Genomic DNA, 16,618 nt, shown 5'->3' with positions numbered 1-16,618 from the left:
AAAAGTGTAAATCATGATTATTTTAATTTGTACCTGTTATTTTTATTGCCATTATAACACTTAAAACAATCAATTGCAGTCGTCAATTGCCGTTGTTTAGCTAGTTGAAAGTGTAAATCATGCATTTTGAATTTCTTTTTTACATTTTCTATAAAACCAATTAACATTTTTGATTTTTTTTTGTAGGAAAAGTGTAATGCTAATATAAATATTAGAAATTGTTTTGTTTAAATTATGAAGAAAAGCTGACATTCAGATGCAAGGATTAATTCCTCAGAATAAGGAGAGGACAGAGTTTTCAGGTTTTATTGAAGCTAAAGGACAAAGTTTTAGGATTGATATTTCTCTGCCAGATGGACCCAACTCTATTTCTAGTGCAAGGTAAAAACATTTAATATTTAAAGTTTATCTTAATATCTTGATTTCTGCTGTAAAATAAGCATGTACATTTTTTTCTGTCTTTTTCCAACATAAATAAAATTGACAGTTTTTTTTTGACTTAATACCATCACATCTGTTTTTTAAATTTTGTTAAAAAAACATATTATTAATGATATTAAACTTGTAAAAATATAGCTTTTTTTAATACTAAAAGACAATATGTTGTATATATATTTTTAGGATTCAGTGTGATTGGAGACTGCATAAAGCATTAGAAAAACATTTGAATTTTTTAAAGGAAAGACTGAAAAGTTGTAGCAATATTGAAATTTACTTGAATGAAATACAAGAGTTGTTGGAACTTGTTGACAATCCAAGTAATCAGGAATTATGCAGCCCAGTATTCTACAGCACTGTGATTAAGCATTTACAGGTGAAATGAAAAATGATTTTTAATCTTTTACAGGTGAAATGAAAAATGATTTTTAATGTATTTATTAACTTACCTTCAATGTGGAGAGGTTGACTTTAGCAACCTAAACATAGAGTAACATCAGTTACCCTGACCCAGTCTTAAGTTGCCTTTGGCGGGGTATTATAGATCATATTTGTTTAATAGTTGAGCTGCTAATTAAGTGTTGGCTCATCAGGAGTTTAATCTGTTTATATTGCCTTACTTTTGGGCAATACAGAAGCCAATGACCTCATGTAGCAAGGCCAAGTGTTCTGGACACTACATCACGCTGCCAGATTTTGCTTTTATGTTGTCTAAAATTTTGCTTAAATGATTGTAATTTTATGATTTTTGTTTTTAAATTGCAAGGAGTTTATGAAATACTTGTTTTTTTATATTAGGAGGTTGGATTTGATGCTATATCAGACATTAGCAAAGATTTTAAAGTTATAGAAATCAAGGTCCTAGACCCTCAAGAAAGAACTCACAATTTAACTTTAAATTTACCTTCAAACTACCCTAATTCATCTCCTACAGTCAACTGCATTGTACCTCATGAGTTTGTACCAGTATGGACCCATGATAGTGATTTAAGTTCAATAATATCACAGTTTCAAACCTGGTTAACCCAATATCAATGCTTATGGGATAACGTTGATGAATTGAAGGAAAGGTCCTGGATTCTAGAACCTGAAAACCCAAATAGAGCTGCTTCTAGCCTCAGAATTGGACTAGGTAATATTTTAGTAATAAATCAAGCAAAAGAAAGTGTTTTTTTGGTATATGGTATATTGTAATTTTTACGTTTGTACTGCTTTAATTTTGAGATTTTTATTTATTTAAAAGTAAAGTCAATTTATGTTAAAAAATTTGTTTTCTGTTGTTATAGGTAATGGGTCGTCGGTTCAAATTAAAGTTGACCCCTTGGCTCCACAAGGTCAACCTGAATGTCACTTCCTCGGAGCTGATTGGGCAATTGTTCCGATTCAACAAAAGTTTTATGAAAACCTGGAAAATTGGAATGAAGAGTTGTCCGTGTATCAGGTTTATTTATATTTAGTTTCTACAAATGTAGTTTTATGTAATGTAGTGTTTGGTAGATTACAGGGATTAATAAAATAGGTTTATAAATTAGAAAATACCATAACGGTTGTTTATTCAAGTGTATGTTATATTATAAACAATATTTTAAGCACAATTCAAGTAAGCACAATTCATGGCAATGTTTAAAATAGGAAAAATGCAATAAGTATTGCAGCTATAATGAAACTTTTGAAATGTCAGCTTTACATTAAAACTATAATCCACAATCAGAACCAGAAAAGGTAGTTAGAGATAGTTAGATCTTGTTAATACAGTCAACTAGAAGCAAAAAAAAATATAGCAAGCAAGTTTTAGCAAATTAGCATAGACAGAAATTAAAGCTTCAGGAACCAACTGTATTTTAATCACACTTTCTTGCTGTTGATCCTACCTAATAACATCCAATAACAATGTCAAATTGAATAGAATTTATGCACTGTTTTGGACATGGAATTACCTGTAAGAAGGACAACAAACAGCAGTCAAGATATGACCTTACAATGTGGAATCTGTTACAGTTATAGACTGGGAGTCTGTATACCTGATCAGGTAACAACCAAAGTTTTAACCAACTTTGTATTATTGTGACTACTTAGAATATTGGCTTTTATTTGCTAACATTTGAATTTATACATTGGGTTAAATTTGTTTTTCTTTAGATTTGTAATGACAAAAGATGCAACCAAGCCTTCCACCATGCTTGCTTACTTGAGTGGATTAAAAGCGTTTCAGGATCAAAACAAAGTTTCAATTCATTATTTGGGGAATGTCCATACTGCACTAGATCTATGAAAATCAAGCTGGTACACGAATAAACAATTGATTTGACATGATAAGGATATATTTATTTAAACTTTGCATAGGATTATGAAGTATTGAAAATTTTTTTTGTCTATTTTTTCATTTTTTTTTGGTTTGTTTGGCCATTGCCCAGTAAGCCCTCATACCAACACAAAAAACGGACTCAATCATTTTTTAGTATTTTTATTACAATATATATTAAAAACAACACAATAAATATTTTTGTTTGTACAGCATTCTAATGTGCAAACACTCTTTGCATTTTATTATCACAATTGTTTTTATAACGACAAACACAAAACAAGCAAGATATACAACTAAGCTAGTTAATATTAAATCAACACTGCCATTAAAATCGTTTCTACTTTTAACAAATATATATATATATGAAGCAAGAGTTGTTGCTACTAATTTATAATACATTTAAAAATAAATAAATTAATGTGTAGAAGACTAGGAGTTCGTGTATTATAAAACAACATTGCTCTAAAAGGTGGGTTGTTTGTAAAACATAAAAACAAAATAAAAGGGCTAAAATAAGTAATTAGTTTTAAGTATTTCATACCTGGAGTAAATATATCTCTTGTGCTTAAACAGGGCTCATTATGATACCGTTAAAATATGTTTTTGCTAAGAATAAAAACACAGCAAACTAAAAACTTTTTGGCAACCATTAGTGTACGTATTGCTTAGTTGTGAGTGTGTATTTATGGTTTTGTAAAAGCAGCTTTTGTATAAATATGTAACCACTGATTTTCGTCTATATTTAAATATAAGACATTAGTTTGTTTCATTCATCAAATCAAATGTTGCACCTAAAGTCCAACTCGTTTCTTTATCTGCTATTTTCTTTTTCGAAATTAATTCAGTGTCACTTGCAAAACCAAAACCATCTTCTAATATTGAAGACAATAAACATAAATCCATGCAGAAAAATGGTTTTTCTTTATCAAAGTTTGTATCGAGGCAGTATTTTTTAGCTGCATCGGTATAGTTTTGTACTGTCATAGTACCTCCCTTTTCACCATCTATTAGACCAGCCTGTTCGGCACGGTCAAAAAAATATGAGAACACATAAAAATTTTGATGTTTGATTTCTTTTGGGTGCTTTATTTCACCTTTTATAACTGCTTTTCTTGCTGAGTCTCGACAGAGTTCGTAGCGAGTATTGTCTATCCCAGTTGCTCCATTTATGTTGTATCTAAAACATAATGCATGTGATAAGTAAGAATTTAACAGGGCTTTACACTATTTGCTTTATTGATATTATCATTCTACTTTTGAATATTTACATAGGGTACAAAAGGTCTTGATATATATTTTTATGTGCTTGCCAATTTCACAATGAGCACATTTTAAGACACTTGCTAATGTGTATAAAAAACAGCAATTCTGTAAAATCAAATTTAAAAAGTACGAACTTAGTCATTCCATTCTTCCAAGTTCCAGTATATTTATCAGGCATACAAGCTGTCTTTGCATCCACAGTTTGATCCTTCAACGGTCCACCTAACACCATCTCCCTAGCTGACATTAAACCCATACCCAGGTAACTGTGTGTGTAAATCTTGTCTGTTTTACCGAATGTAGTCAGCTCACTGATAAACCCTCGGTCAGCTGTTTCAATGGTGTCGAAACTATGGGGTGCAAATGTTATTTGCATTGATCCGCCTTTATAAATAAGTTATTTGATTTTAAAAGGTTTTAAATTTTTTTACTAGAAACAACTCGCAAGAGAGTGTGAAATTAATTTTCATATTTTAAAAATATTTTTTAGTTTTCTCTTAATCTTTAAAAGCAATATTAAATCAAAGAGACTATCCTAACAAAAATCTACAACACATAGATTATCTTTTCAACATCAAGGATAAAATTTGGCATAAAATCCCTAAAACTATTTCTTACCTCCTAAGTCGATGGTTCCAACTGTAAACTGTGAGTTAATTCCCAATCTGTCAAGCAAGTAATTTATAGTTGTCCACCCATATTTGCCCTCTAATTCACCGTCCATTATTATAACTGACTTCCTGGGAAGTTTGAATGGGTATTGATGGAATAAATCAATAACTTCATTAAGTAAATTGTCAGATTGATCCTTGGGAAGCAAACGAAGTCCTGCTGTTGCTTTTAGAGCTAGTGGTGTGCTCTTCCAACTAGTAAGTAATTAGTTAATGGTTATAAGGTATATTTCTGTGTAAAATTGTATTATCTTCTATAGGTGTTTTTATATGGAAAGCAAGTTTCACCAGCAGCATCGTGTGGTGGTCAGAACATTTGGCTTTACTACATGAGGTCCTGGGTTATGTTTCCACTGCTCTAATGCAAAAGCATTATAAACGGTATGAACTCCTACTGAGCCAATACTTGATCAGCAGCTTAGTTATCAGACAAATGTAATATTCCGAAGACAACTTAAGACTGAGTCTTGGTAAGAAATGTTACTCTATGTTTAGGTCTTGAAGTCGACCTTTACACATTAAGGATAAAGATATACATATATTTATAAAAAAGGGTTAACTTACAATTGCTGTGGTACTTCTTGTTTTGCAATATCTAGCAAGTGTTTGATACTCTCAGCCCCCTTAGTTGGGTTGGATGTAAATGACGATAGCCCTGGCGTTATCTAAATGACGATATTTTAAAGTTAATTTATAATTGTCTAAAGATACAAAGTATTGCAAATTGGAATGTAAATTTCATTACAAACAGTTGATACATAAAGCTAATCTAATACTTTGAATGATGATTACCTGCTCAAACAATTCCTTTACTAAGATAGGGGGTTTGGGCTCCTGTCTTTTAAAGTGGTAAACATGAACTCTTGATCCAGTACTACCAGCATCCACCATTATTCCATAAAAGTCAACAGGTTTTATGACCTAAAGTAAAGTTTAATCATTTTCAATACATTTCTGCACTTCATTTTGAGCTTGGGATTTTGTGTTTGGTAATATCTTGACATGTTAAGTCTACTAGAATCATAATTTATGAATGTCAACTATATACCAAATACTGTAAAAAAAATTAACATACCTCTGTTCCTGTTGTATGAGAATGCCTGTTCTCTAAGGGTACTAAATCAGGATCATATAGCAGTGATGACATATAAACCTTTCCAATACAGACTAATAATAAGAGAGATAGAAACACAAAAAATCCTCTCCTCCATTTAAGAAGCTGGGACCCAAATCTTAACAGATCCGCTGAGCTGGAAACCCTATTCATACTTGATACTGGCTTCATCTCAATGTAAGAATCGTGGTGGCTTGGTGTACTTGCCTATTGGTAATTATAATTAATTTAAGGAGTCTTCAACAGAAAACTTTGGCACATATAAACAGTGTTTTAACAAAGTGTGACACCTTAATTTTTGTTGCTATTTTATATTAAGATCTAATAAAAGTGTGTGAGCAAAACTCATATTTCAACCTTTCTAACACTCTAAACCTTTAAATAAATATACACTGTTTTGTCAATGTGTTGATCAGTTGATAGTGCCAAAAGCTTTCAGGAAGACCCACAAACTTACAAGACCAAAAAACAATTACACTAAAAACGTAATAACTTCTAATAAACCAAAAATGTAGGATGTAGTACCACTATTTACGGTTCAAAAAGTAAGTTATGCTTAAGTGAACGGATAAAAAATACAAAAAAGCAGTTGACGTACCAAATCTTTGTCCAATGAAATTCTCATATCAAAACTTAACAACCCTTTTTTATTGATCCAACTTAGTCATATGGTCATAAAATTTCGGCATTAATAACCACACAGTCCTTACAAGCCACGTATTAGTGAATAAGCATTTGTCTTAACAGAAACTTTATAACCGGTTTACAACTATACCGACGGTCGGACGTTTAAAGGTGACATTTATTGTTATAAGAAGCGCTTAGTGGCTTTTAGTTCTTATTGTATTTTGCGGGACATTTGAAATCAGCGAGGCGTTACATAACAAGTTTGTTTACGTCATCAAAATAAAATTGGATTTTTCTGTCTTGAATATTTCGTAAAAATTCTTAAAAACTAATATTAAAATGTGTTTAATATTTTATTTTTTTTCTATAACGTATACTTGATGTGAAAAAACAATTTCACAGTCAAAACTTTCACGAAAGAAAATACCAACAACCCCGACCTAGCCTTCGCGTGCCTTTATCAGTTTTAAATATTTAATAATATTTTCCTATTAACATACTGCTGATTGTATTTTAAAAAGTGTTCAGTAACGTTAGCAATTTACTTTGGGGTGCTACGACGAATAATCAGTGTGGTAACAAACCCCAGACCTCTTGTAGTAAAACTGTTAAAAGTTTGGTTTAAAAATAACAGATATCTTCAACTACAAAGTACCCTACCTTTTACTAAACATCTTTTTGTGATCTGTTCTAACTTTTTAATATTTAACTTGATAAATATATTGAATGAATATATAAAATTAAGAACAACGCATTCTAAATATGATAAGTTGTAATTTTAAAATGAATTTTTATACAATAAAAATAAATGTACAAACAGCGGTGATAAATTTAATAAAAATATTGCATTCACAACTCAAAATTAAAAAAAAATTAGTCATCAAGTTATGGTTTATTATTGTATTTACAAGTTAGTCTATGCATTCAATTTTTTTTTACAAAGTTTGTCGTTGTCTTGCTGATTCTAACTTTGATCTTTTAAATGGAAATTTACAAATTAGAAATGTAATGATCATCAACATTCCAACAGCAACAAATAAAACAATCATTTCAACATAGGGGATTCCTAAATCTCCTGATATATTGTAGAAAAAATCACGTGCCTTCAAATCTAAAATGAAACAAAAATTACTAAACCTTAGGTATTGTAACGTTGTTCATATTAAATTAATACTTGAAACTAGTAAATTATTTAAATTAACAAAGGCTGTTAAAACTACTGTTTTACCATGACAAGATTTTTCATCTCTGTCGAGTTTATATCCACTAAAACATGAGCACGAGATGTCGTTGTTGAGCGTGGTGGAGCAAATATGTTCACATCCTCCATTTTCCTTTAATAGAATTTATATAGCTTTTAGGATTTAGTGCAAAAATACGAATTTAAATAAAAGCTTACCAGATCACAAATTGAAGCAGATACATCAAATATGATTGGCCCAATTGAAATTGTTGTTGTTTTTGTTTCTGTTGTTTGTTCTTTTTGTTGTTGTTTGTATGCATTGTCTTCAAGTTGTCCCAAGCAATTCTAGATTAAAATGTTTATGCTACACGACTTACTTACAACCAAAATGTATTCGTTTTTGCTCTGGTCTTTGTAATCTTTATTATAAAAAGCCCACTTTTGGTTTACAATGTTTAAGATACTTTTACAAAAAACTCTGTTTGGGGTTTACCTTGATCAGCAAAATGCAATATTTTGCATATTTTTCCACAAATTTTATTTTTATTTACCTTTTTCGTGCAAGTGTCGTCGAGGACGGAATCACAAGCCGTCACAGTACAATGCACATATGCTATTTGATTGGATAAGTAGGGGCTTCCCCATGCGAAGGAACTAAACGAGAACTTTGCTTGGCCGGAGTAAAAGTTTTCGTAAAGCGTGACGTCATTGGTTTTGGATTTGACTGGGCAGCTGTCAAAACAAAAATACCAGTTATAATTTGGCCTAAAATTTGTGATTTTTTAGGTGTTTTTGTTATTATTTACCCCGAATCCAACAATGTTTTGTTGATATTTCCATATCTGTCTTGGGTCGGTGTTAGCCAGCAAAATTTTGCCTTAAACAAAGTCATATTATTGATTACAAAATTAGCACAAAAATCGTTTAGTTATCTGAGCAAATTTAAATGTTCATAACGAGTAACCTAAGTGTAAAATTTTAATTTTTTTAAGAACTGGTATCAGCAAAAAATACTTACCTGTAATATTAGGTAGTCTGCGTTCCCATTTGAGAAGGTCATTCCAACGTAAATTTCTGCGGGAATTTTGACCGTCAAGTTCCGCATAATGGCATGTGTAAACGTGGGGTCGGGAAAAATGGCCATTGCAACTTCTAAGTTGTCTAGAATTGGTTCCACTGAAAATCGGGAACGACTGAAAAAATAAAACATTTTTTTGTGTATATCTTTGTTCTCGATGTGGGAAGGTCGAATGCGCAACCTAAACGTAAACACGAATGCGCAACCTAAACATACCAGTTACTCTGACCCAGTCTCGAGTTGCCTTTAGCAGTTTGGGATATTATAAATCCCAAACTGCTATAATTATCCGATAATTATGCTGCTGATTAGGTGCTGGCTCAGCAGGAGTACAAACCGTTTATAGCGCCTTACTTAAGGGTGCTACAGCTTGGGAGCTCTGGGGATCTAGCCCTGGACCTCATGTAGTGTAGGAAGTGTTCTGACCGCTAACGTATTGTAAGACTTCTTTTTTAAATCGACTTTAGAAAACCTACCGATATACGGAAGAGATCATGGCGAGATTTGAACCCAGATTCGTTTCATAAACACAATTAAATTCCACACTAACGTCATCGTTTAATTTGGTCCGACTTTGCGGATTATTCGGATCTTCAAAAGTGCGGATCTGATGCTTGTAGACCACGTGACTTGAATTTTTCTTGACACAAATAATTAATTCAATGTTTAAAACATTTTTGTAGATTTAAGTTTTTCAGGGGTCAATTTTGACAAATTTAAAATGTTACAGTACAAGAAAAATGACAAAACTTGGTTTTTAAATGTGTTTCTTGCCTTTGTTACTCTTTGGTAAAGAGAAAACTACTTAAAATATAACTATCGTGTAACATATTTAAAAAAAGTAAAATTGTTTAGTCTCAGATTAACAAAATTGTGGGTGTTCACCACAAGTTGTAAACTTACAAATGTGGACATAGCACAATCGGATACATTAACTCGAAATATTGTATCAAATCCATTGTATTTTGGACTTAAACCGACGTAAGGGTAGCAGTCCGAGTTTATTTCTTTAAATTTATCACTTTTTTCCAAATTCTTTGACTCGGAAAGTATTAAATTGTCCGATCCAAGACCCAAGGTTGATAATGCGCAATCATTTAATCTGTAAAAGTATTGTCAACCTTAAATATAATGTTACTTACATCAATTAAAATTGATTGTTAATTGATTTATTTATTGGTAAAATTTAGTTTTTAGTCGCTTTTTTAATATTTTACATAACGTTTCGTTTACAGAAGTGTTTAATTAAATGTGCCAGCTGCTTTTTAAGTAAAAAAGTGTTAACAAAAAAATGCGTTTGCGTAAAAATGCAGATTATTGTAACCGCACGTGGGCGCTTTAGAGTAATAATTGCCAGTTTACCTTACTTCGATGTGCGAGGCCCCGCATACCACTCGAATATCGACAAAATTTAGCAAAGAAGCAAGTGTAAGTGGTGAAGGAATGACATAGGATGTACAATTAACTGTAACAACAGTAAAAAAACTTTTTAAATTGTAAAAACGAACAAAAAAGCGTATGTACACAATTGTTACCTTCGAAAAAAACAAACAATAATAAATTGTAAATGCGGATGTATTTAACGTATCTTAATAAAAACAATTTTGGGGTGTTAAATTCAAGAAAAAATCTTCAAAATGTAAACAAAATAATTGTTTTACTTTCTTTGGTACTTATATATCAGTTTCATACGTCAAAAAATCGTATTTCCGTTCCTAATATTTTCCTCTAATATCTTTAAGCTACTTATAAGACTCACCTTGTCCGTATATTTGAGCTGGACTATACAAAATTAAAATACATAAAATTAAATAGGCAAACATAGTCCAATAAATACTAAGTTTCGGAGCCCAGTTTCCTTATACCATTTTCCCACATCCAGAGATCAAACACTGTATTAAAAAACCTAGCTATAAACTAAATTGTGTGAAAATATATTAGTAAACCACTAGCTTATTGCACTGACCTATAACTAAGCATAGTACATTAGACTTTCGAAATGCAAATAAAACGGAAAAATACAGGTTATCAAAACCTATCTGTTGTCAACTCTATTGACAAATAGGTAACGGATGTTTTTTAGGTTAACTTAACTTCGTTGTTGTTTGTGTCATTTCGATGATATAATTCTTAAAAACAAAGGTTTTGTTGTGATCTTGTTATTTTGTATACAGAAAAGTTTGTTTATAAGTTCTTGTTTTGAAATTTAGGTTTCCATTTTTGTTGTGGAGATATTTTTTTTATATGTCCTACATCCTTTTTTATATTCGAGTACTGGATTGGCAAATTCCACACTTTTATATTGATATACAAACGCTTTATTACGCTAACAAAACAACACTGTAATGTTGTATGTCTTCCAGACGTTTATGGGAGTTTATTTTATAAAAAAAATAGGCTATAAAACTGTTTTATTTAAGTTCTACCCCACTGCTTTTAAATGATATTATTTGACTACCTATACTATAGTATAGGCGTAGGGTTGTTTATGACCAAGTTATACATTGAAATATGCTTTATATATTTGGCATCTTCTTTTGATATGGTAACTTAGTCTTAGAACATTCAAAATAATTTTTAAATTTATATTTTTACTCTGCCTTTTGTAGTGCTATGTTGTAACAAACTAGTGTATCTTAGAAAAATTTACTCAAAAGAAAAAACGTTTGTACACATAACATCACATTATTAAATTTTTACAATATTCTTTAAAAACGAATCCGGTTAGCTCAGTCGGTAGAGCAAAAGTTATTTTCCATTAAACCAAAACAACATACTTAACAAAGGGGGGGCTGGCTCTTATATTACAAGGTTGTAACTTAAAATCATTGTGTTAATGGCAAAATTTGAAACTAGAACACATTGAAGAACTAAAAAAAAAATAAAAACACATACTAAATACATAATTAAAAAACTAGGAACTACGAACAAGCGGAACTACTGAAAATATGAAGTGAAAAGTACAAACATTAACACTGAAACAATAAAACTTATATTAGTGGATCACTGTGACATTTATTACCAAACTTATTTACCCAAAAAACTACGATTTTACTAATCTTTAATTTCTAAAAAATTAATGACCTAAATTTTAGTAACATGTTGTTTTTCGAAATATTTAGTTTTTGGATACATTTAGCGAAAAGAAATATATATAGTGGTAGATAATTGTGTAAATGTCGTGATGCAATTCCTATCAAAAGCTTAGCTCTCTTAAAAAAATGTTTTTAAAATCAAACAAGTAATGTTAGTTATTTTTACAAGTAGAATAATTTATCACTTAACTCATTTGAGGGAATTTGCCTCAGACTTTGACCAACTAAATACGCAAGTTTATGAGCATATTGACATGGTGCTGGAACTCTTACTGTTCCTGGCCAGTTGTAATACATATAAGTCATCTTGTACGACAATTTCTGCATGTGATCCGGCTTTAAATACTCCATTCCGCTCACGATGATGTAGTGTGTCGGTGAGACTGTTCCATGTCGAACATTTTGTGAAATTAGGAAATAATCCGGCCAGTTGGGTCGTGTAGCTAGATGGTCCAACACTGTTCCTGGAGGTGGGTTTGATAGTTTTCCCTGAATCACAGCAAAAAACTTGACATTAATCCGCTTTGATACAACCACGACTGTCATTTTTGGTTGGTACGAAGCACCATGTAAAGCATCGAACATTTTTAAGCAAGATTTTAGTTGAATGACCTCATAATCTGATACTTTTTCCAGTTGACCATCTCCAACACCATCTCTAAATATAACAATTCGCTCAGGAAAAGAGTGGTTTACTTCGTAATATTTTTTGATCGATTCAATAAAGCAATGCTTAAGAGCATCCATAACTTCCTGATGTGGCGATTGAAAAACTGCTTTTGAATACCATCGGGTCATCAACTTGTTACAGCTAGATACAAACGCACCGACAGATTGGCCTTTACCACCTGGCTCATGATAAACATCGATTCCACACACCATTAAGCCTCTTAATGGCACGTCAATAGCCCACAGTTCACCTCCTAGTTTGCAGTTGATTTGCAAAGCTATTTTCATGGTGATCGATCTAAACTTTCCGATGTTTCTATCTTCTGGAAGAGTTCGAGATATGATAACTTGAGACGGGACAGGTCTATCGACACAACATAATTTTTTGACAGCACTGTATCGGTCGTCACGTGATGTTGGAAATATACAAACCACAAGTTGGAGATTCGGGTTGATTGACGCTGAAATTGCACTTTTATAAGTTGTGCTTCGATCATCAGGTAGCTCGACAAAATTAGGCATTGCTAATTGGACTCCAAGTTTTCTAGTACATTCTTCCAGCTTATCACTGAAATCTCTTGCTTTTTTAGCATCTCTTCTTGTAAACACCAGAAGCCAGTTCTGGATGTGAACTGGACGGATTACTTGCGACCTAGTAACCTCTCTTGTGAAGTCAGCATCAGGACCGCATGCAAAGACCTGACCTCGTCCCACCATTACTTTTTCAGGCTGAAAGTTGCGAGCGTTAGTTTGTGTCGTATGGGGTTCTATCTCCAATCCCCATCTTAATAGCTCCTCTCTTGCCGCTTCACTTTCATTTATCCTTGCTAAAAATTTCTCCACAGAATCGTTTCTATTAGTTGGGTTCAATTGCGTGTAATCTTTTATGTCTTTCATTACCCTGAAATCAGATCGTAGTTTGTCAGATAAGCCAGTAAGGAAGCAAAACTCCGGGACAAGAAGAATTATCTTCTCCACATCGTCGGACTCTCTTATATCGTGTTTTCTTTTTTTGGGACGATGTACCAACATTGGTTGACTTAAATCCTGAATATCCAATTTATATTGAACCTTGTAGTACTCCTGAAATGTAATGGTTTCACCTTTTGAAGTGGTAAACGTACTCATGGGAGACGTATCCCAAGATATATCGTCAATCCTATAGTTCTTGTTGTTGTATCGAGTCAAAACAACAGATCCAATCAATTCTTTAAGGCACATTTCCTGAAAACCAATTGAAGATTTCCTGTAAAGATCTTCCATAACATGACGGGCTGTCTCACGTCTTAAAACCTTGTGAGAGACATCAATGTTTAACAACAAACCACCCTCGAAATTCTTGATTGCTGTTACATATCCTGGCCATAAAATAAGTTTCAATTTTTCCAAATTTGTGGGGTTGTAAGGATCATAGTAATTCCTTCCAACCGGGCATAGCTTTATCAAATGCATGCATTTTTTTAAAACATTGTTGTAGAATGGAATAAGTAAATGTGAAGCAGGGTCGATGACTTTTGTTAAATTAATTATAATCTTAATTTCAACTTCGTCAGTAATTCTGGTCGAGTACAAAATTGTTTGATTATTTTTTAATCTGATTGGTAAGTACAGTATACTCCCATCAAATGCTTTTGTATTACCAATAACATCGCGGTGCTTATTAATCAAGGCATATCTCAGATTTCTGCTATCCACTGCAGGCTCAAAAGAAACATGGTATTGACAAACTGCTTTGATTTTACAATTGACTTTTACACAGTTAACTTGAATTGGGATTTTATTGCCCGAAGTCCCATGGTAAGTCACGATTTCATCAAGTTTCAAATTTTTAACCTCTCTCGCAACATCTGCAACCTCAATTGCGGATTTTTTTATTGGATATGATGGATTTAACTCAGAGAAACTTAAACTTGGTTCTTTAACTAAGATTTTCTCCTTAATTTTAGTTCCTTCTGGGCTTTTCTTTTCAATTACTATTCCTCTCCCCCTTGCAAAATTTGCTATTTTACCTCGTCCTATTGATCCTTTCAACAGATTCGTAATTGCAATTCCACGGCCAACTGGAGAAACCTTAGGTTGCAGTGTTTGTAATAAAGAAACAGAAACATTTCCAGAAGTCCCTGTTAGTAAAGATTTTGCGACCATAGTCTCTGCTTCCAAGACTGAGGATGAAGCATCCAAGTCTTCCCTAGATTTATTTTTTGATCTGCTTAACAAATCTTTGGCTAGGCATGTAGATGGAGCATTTGGTTGGGTTGGCAAAATGTCACCAGGATTTTTAGTTTTTAAAAATTGTAAAATAGCAGCCCCCCTGCCTCCTCTTCCTATTCCAATAAGCTTGTTATCATTCGCGTCCATATTATATTTCAATGACTTGTAAACTTAAAGATTTTAAGCCTGAAATGGTAATAACTGGTTTAATCTGTTTACTTGCAGACTCTAATTTAATAAAAATAATTCTTTAATAATAATAAACTAATTTTAATAAAATAATTCGTATTGTTTTAAAATTGACCACGTGGTCACTGCATGCGCACGTGGTATGATACTATTAGTACAGTTAGTACGATTGCTTAAACACAAACTGCGCTGTATGGATTTAAAACCAGCTTTTTAAACTACATTTTAAAGTGTCTTACAAATAATTTTAGTACAATGAAAAAATAGTGTAAAAATATCCATCTTATTTTACGGCAAATGGAAAATTTTGTCGCGAAAAAAAAACTTTTGAAATATATTGCTCGTTTTCAGCAAAAACCAAAATATTTTCAGTTTTTTTTTTTAAATAACAATACATTTAAGATTTGCCTTTATTTGTTTGCTGCTATTGCAGTCATTTATAGGTGAAAATTGCAAAGAAACTTAGCCTCGTTAGGCTAAGCACAAAATAGTTAAAAAATTTTCTTCGGACATCGATATGGTAACCGGCTACACTGATTTTAATTTTTTTTAAATTTTTTTTAAATGGACAAGCAGTTTCTGATAAAATGTTAAAAACTTAAAAAAACAAGAAACTTGTAAAAAAAAAATTTGGTTTAAAGTTATGGCATAAAGTGGATCATCACATGATAGGTAATGTTTTTTTATTGTTTTGTAGAGGAGCCAATTTCAATTATATACACCATATAAATAATAATTTTGTTTTTCAGTATACGTGTCCCTACACAGTTCCTGCTTGCTATATCAACAAATTGCTTTATATATATCATACAGTCTTTTCTTTAAATTATTACAAATTGGGAAAATGTCAACTTTGTTTGTTATACGCTAATTCTTTCATCACCATTGCAGTTAAGTATAGCTAATTAATCTCCCGAAAACTTAACCTTTTTAAACACTAAAACAAATGCCTTTAACGAAGGTTATATAAAAACATTCATAAAGGATAATAAATAATTTTGCATGATGTTTTTAAAGCTAGTGTTTACCTACGCGATTTATTAAGAATGTAATCAACCCACTGTTTGGATGAATCAAATAATGCTAAAGTTATACCGTTTGAAAAATTTGATATCGTTCTAATGTAGGCAACACGGCGATACTTTTTTAACAACAAGTGGGATGTTAAAACTTCTTTGTTTTTGATATACCCACTCAGTTTATATAAAAAAACTAATTGTGCTAGAATCACTTTACAAGCTGATAGTCATAGAATATACCTATTAACTTAAATACAATTCAACGTTTTGAAATAATGCTACTGCAAATTAAGAACAATACTAAACCTTATTTTTCGTATTGTTTTAGATCTGTTAAATTGTGGATAAATAAAATTAGTTTGCCTAACCAGTAGACAACGTTAATAGTTAGATCAATTAGTTTTGTCAAAAGTTATAAGTAGTTTTAAAATATATGGTTATTTTAGGATGAATTTCATGTACAAAAAAGTAATTTTCTATTAGATATTTGTGTAAAAAATTGATGTTATGATTAACTTTAAGTTATTTGGATTTCTGCTTGTTATTTTGTTTTCGGCAAATATAGTAGTACTTCAAGGTAATTTTTATATTTATTAATGCAATAACACTACAAGAAAAATATTTTTTTAAAAGTAAATTCTCATTTATAAATATATGTGCGTATCGTGATAATTTATTATTATTAATACGCATGATAGCTTTTCAGTCACGTGAATACCACGTTTTAAAATTGGTATTAAAAGTACGAAGAAAATA

General features: G+C 31.6%; 3 protein-coding genes across 4 annotated transcripts; 1 reads left to right on the top strand and 2 right to left on the bottom strand.

Annotated features, from left to right (window-relative positions):
* Window positions 1-175: 175 nt before the first annotated feature.
* On the top strand, window positions 176-3,917 carry LOC145754920 (E3 ubiquitin-protein ligase FANCL-like). Its single transcript, XM_082571090.1, has 6 exons — window positions 176-381; window positions 622-814; window positions 1,237-1,570; window positions 1,725-1,879; window positions 2,345-2,467; window positions 2,578-3,917. Exons 1-6 carry the CDS (start codon window positions 257-259, stop codon window positions 2,731-2,733), a joined length of 1,086 nt encoding a protein of 361 aa, XP_082427216.1. The 5' UTR covers window positions 176-256; the 3' UTR covers window positions 2,734-3,917.
* LOC145754917 (ectonucleoside triphosphate diphosphohydrolase 5-like) lies at window positions 2,898-6,596 on the bottom strand. 2 transcript variants are annotated; one of them, XM_082571084.1, is made up of 7 exons: window positions 6,390-6,596; window positions 5,753-5,998; window positions 5,470-5,598; window positions 5,242-5,342; window positions 4,625-4,872; window positions 4,141-4,390; window positions 2,898-3,920 (listed from the first exon to the last, which is right to left on the bottom strand). In XM_082571084.1, the coding sequence occupies exons 1-7, from the start codon at window positions 6,414-6,416 to the stop codon at window positions 3,500-3,502; spliced, it is 1,422 nt and encodes a 473-aa protein (XP_082427210.1). In that variant the 5' UTR covers window positions 6,417-6,596; the 3' UTR covers window positions 2,898-3,499. The 2 variants fall into 2 exon arrangements, with proteins under 2 accessions (XP_082427210.1, XP_082427211.1); XM_082571085.1 differs by lacking the exon at window positions 6,390-6,596 and adding an exon at window positions 6,149-6,352.
* A 5,340-nt stretch (window positions 6,597-11,936) lies between these two features.
* Window positions 11,937-14,801, bottom strand: LOC145755328 (piwi-like protein 2). The gene has a single exon (XM_082571554.1). The coding sequence runs from the start codon at window positions 14,799-14,801 to the stop codon at window positions 11,937-11,939; it is 2,865 nt and encodes a 954-aa protein (XP_082427680.1).
* Window positions 14,802-16,618: the final 1,817 nt, after the last annotated feature.

This window comes from Corella eumyota, chromosome 6, assembly GCF_963082875.1.
Source record: "Corella eumyota chromosome 6, kaCorEumy4.1, whole genome shotgun sequence".
In the NCBI taxonomy this organism is placed as follows: Eukaryota; Metazoa; Chordata; class Ascidiacea; order Phlebobranchia; family Corellidae; genus Corella; species Corella eumyota.
Note: the sequence above shows the minus strand (reverse complement) of the source record. Positions and strands in the feature narration are given on the sequence as shown.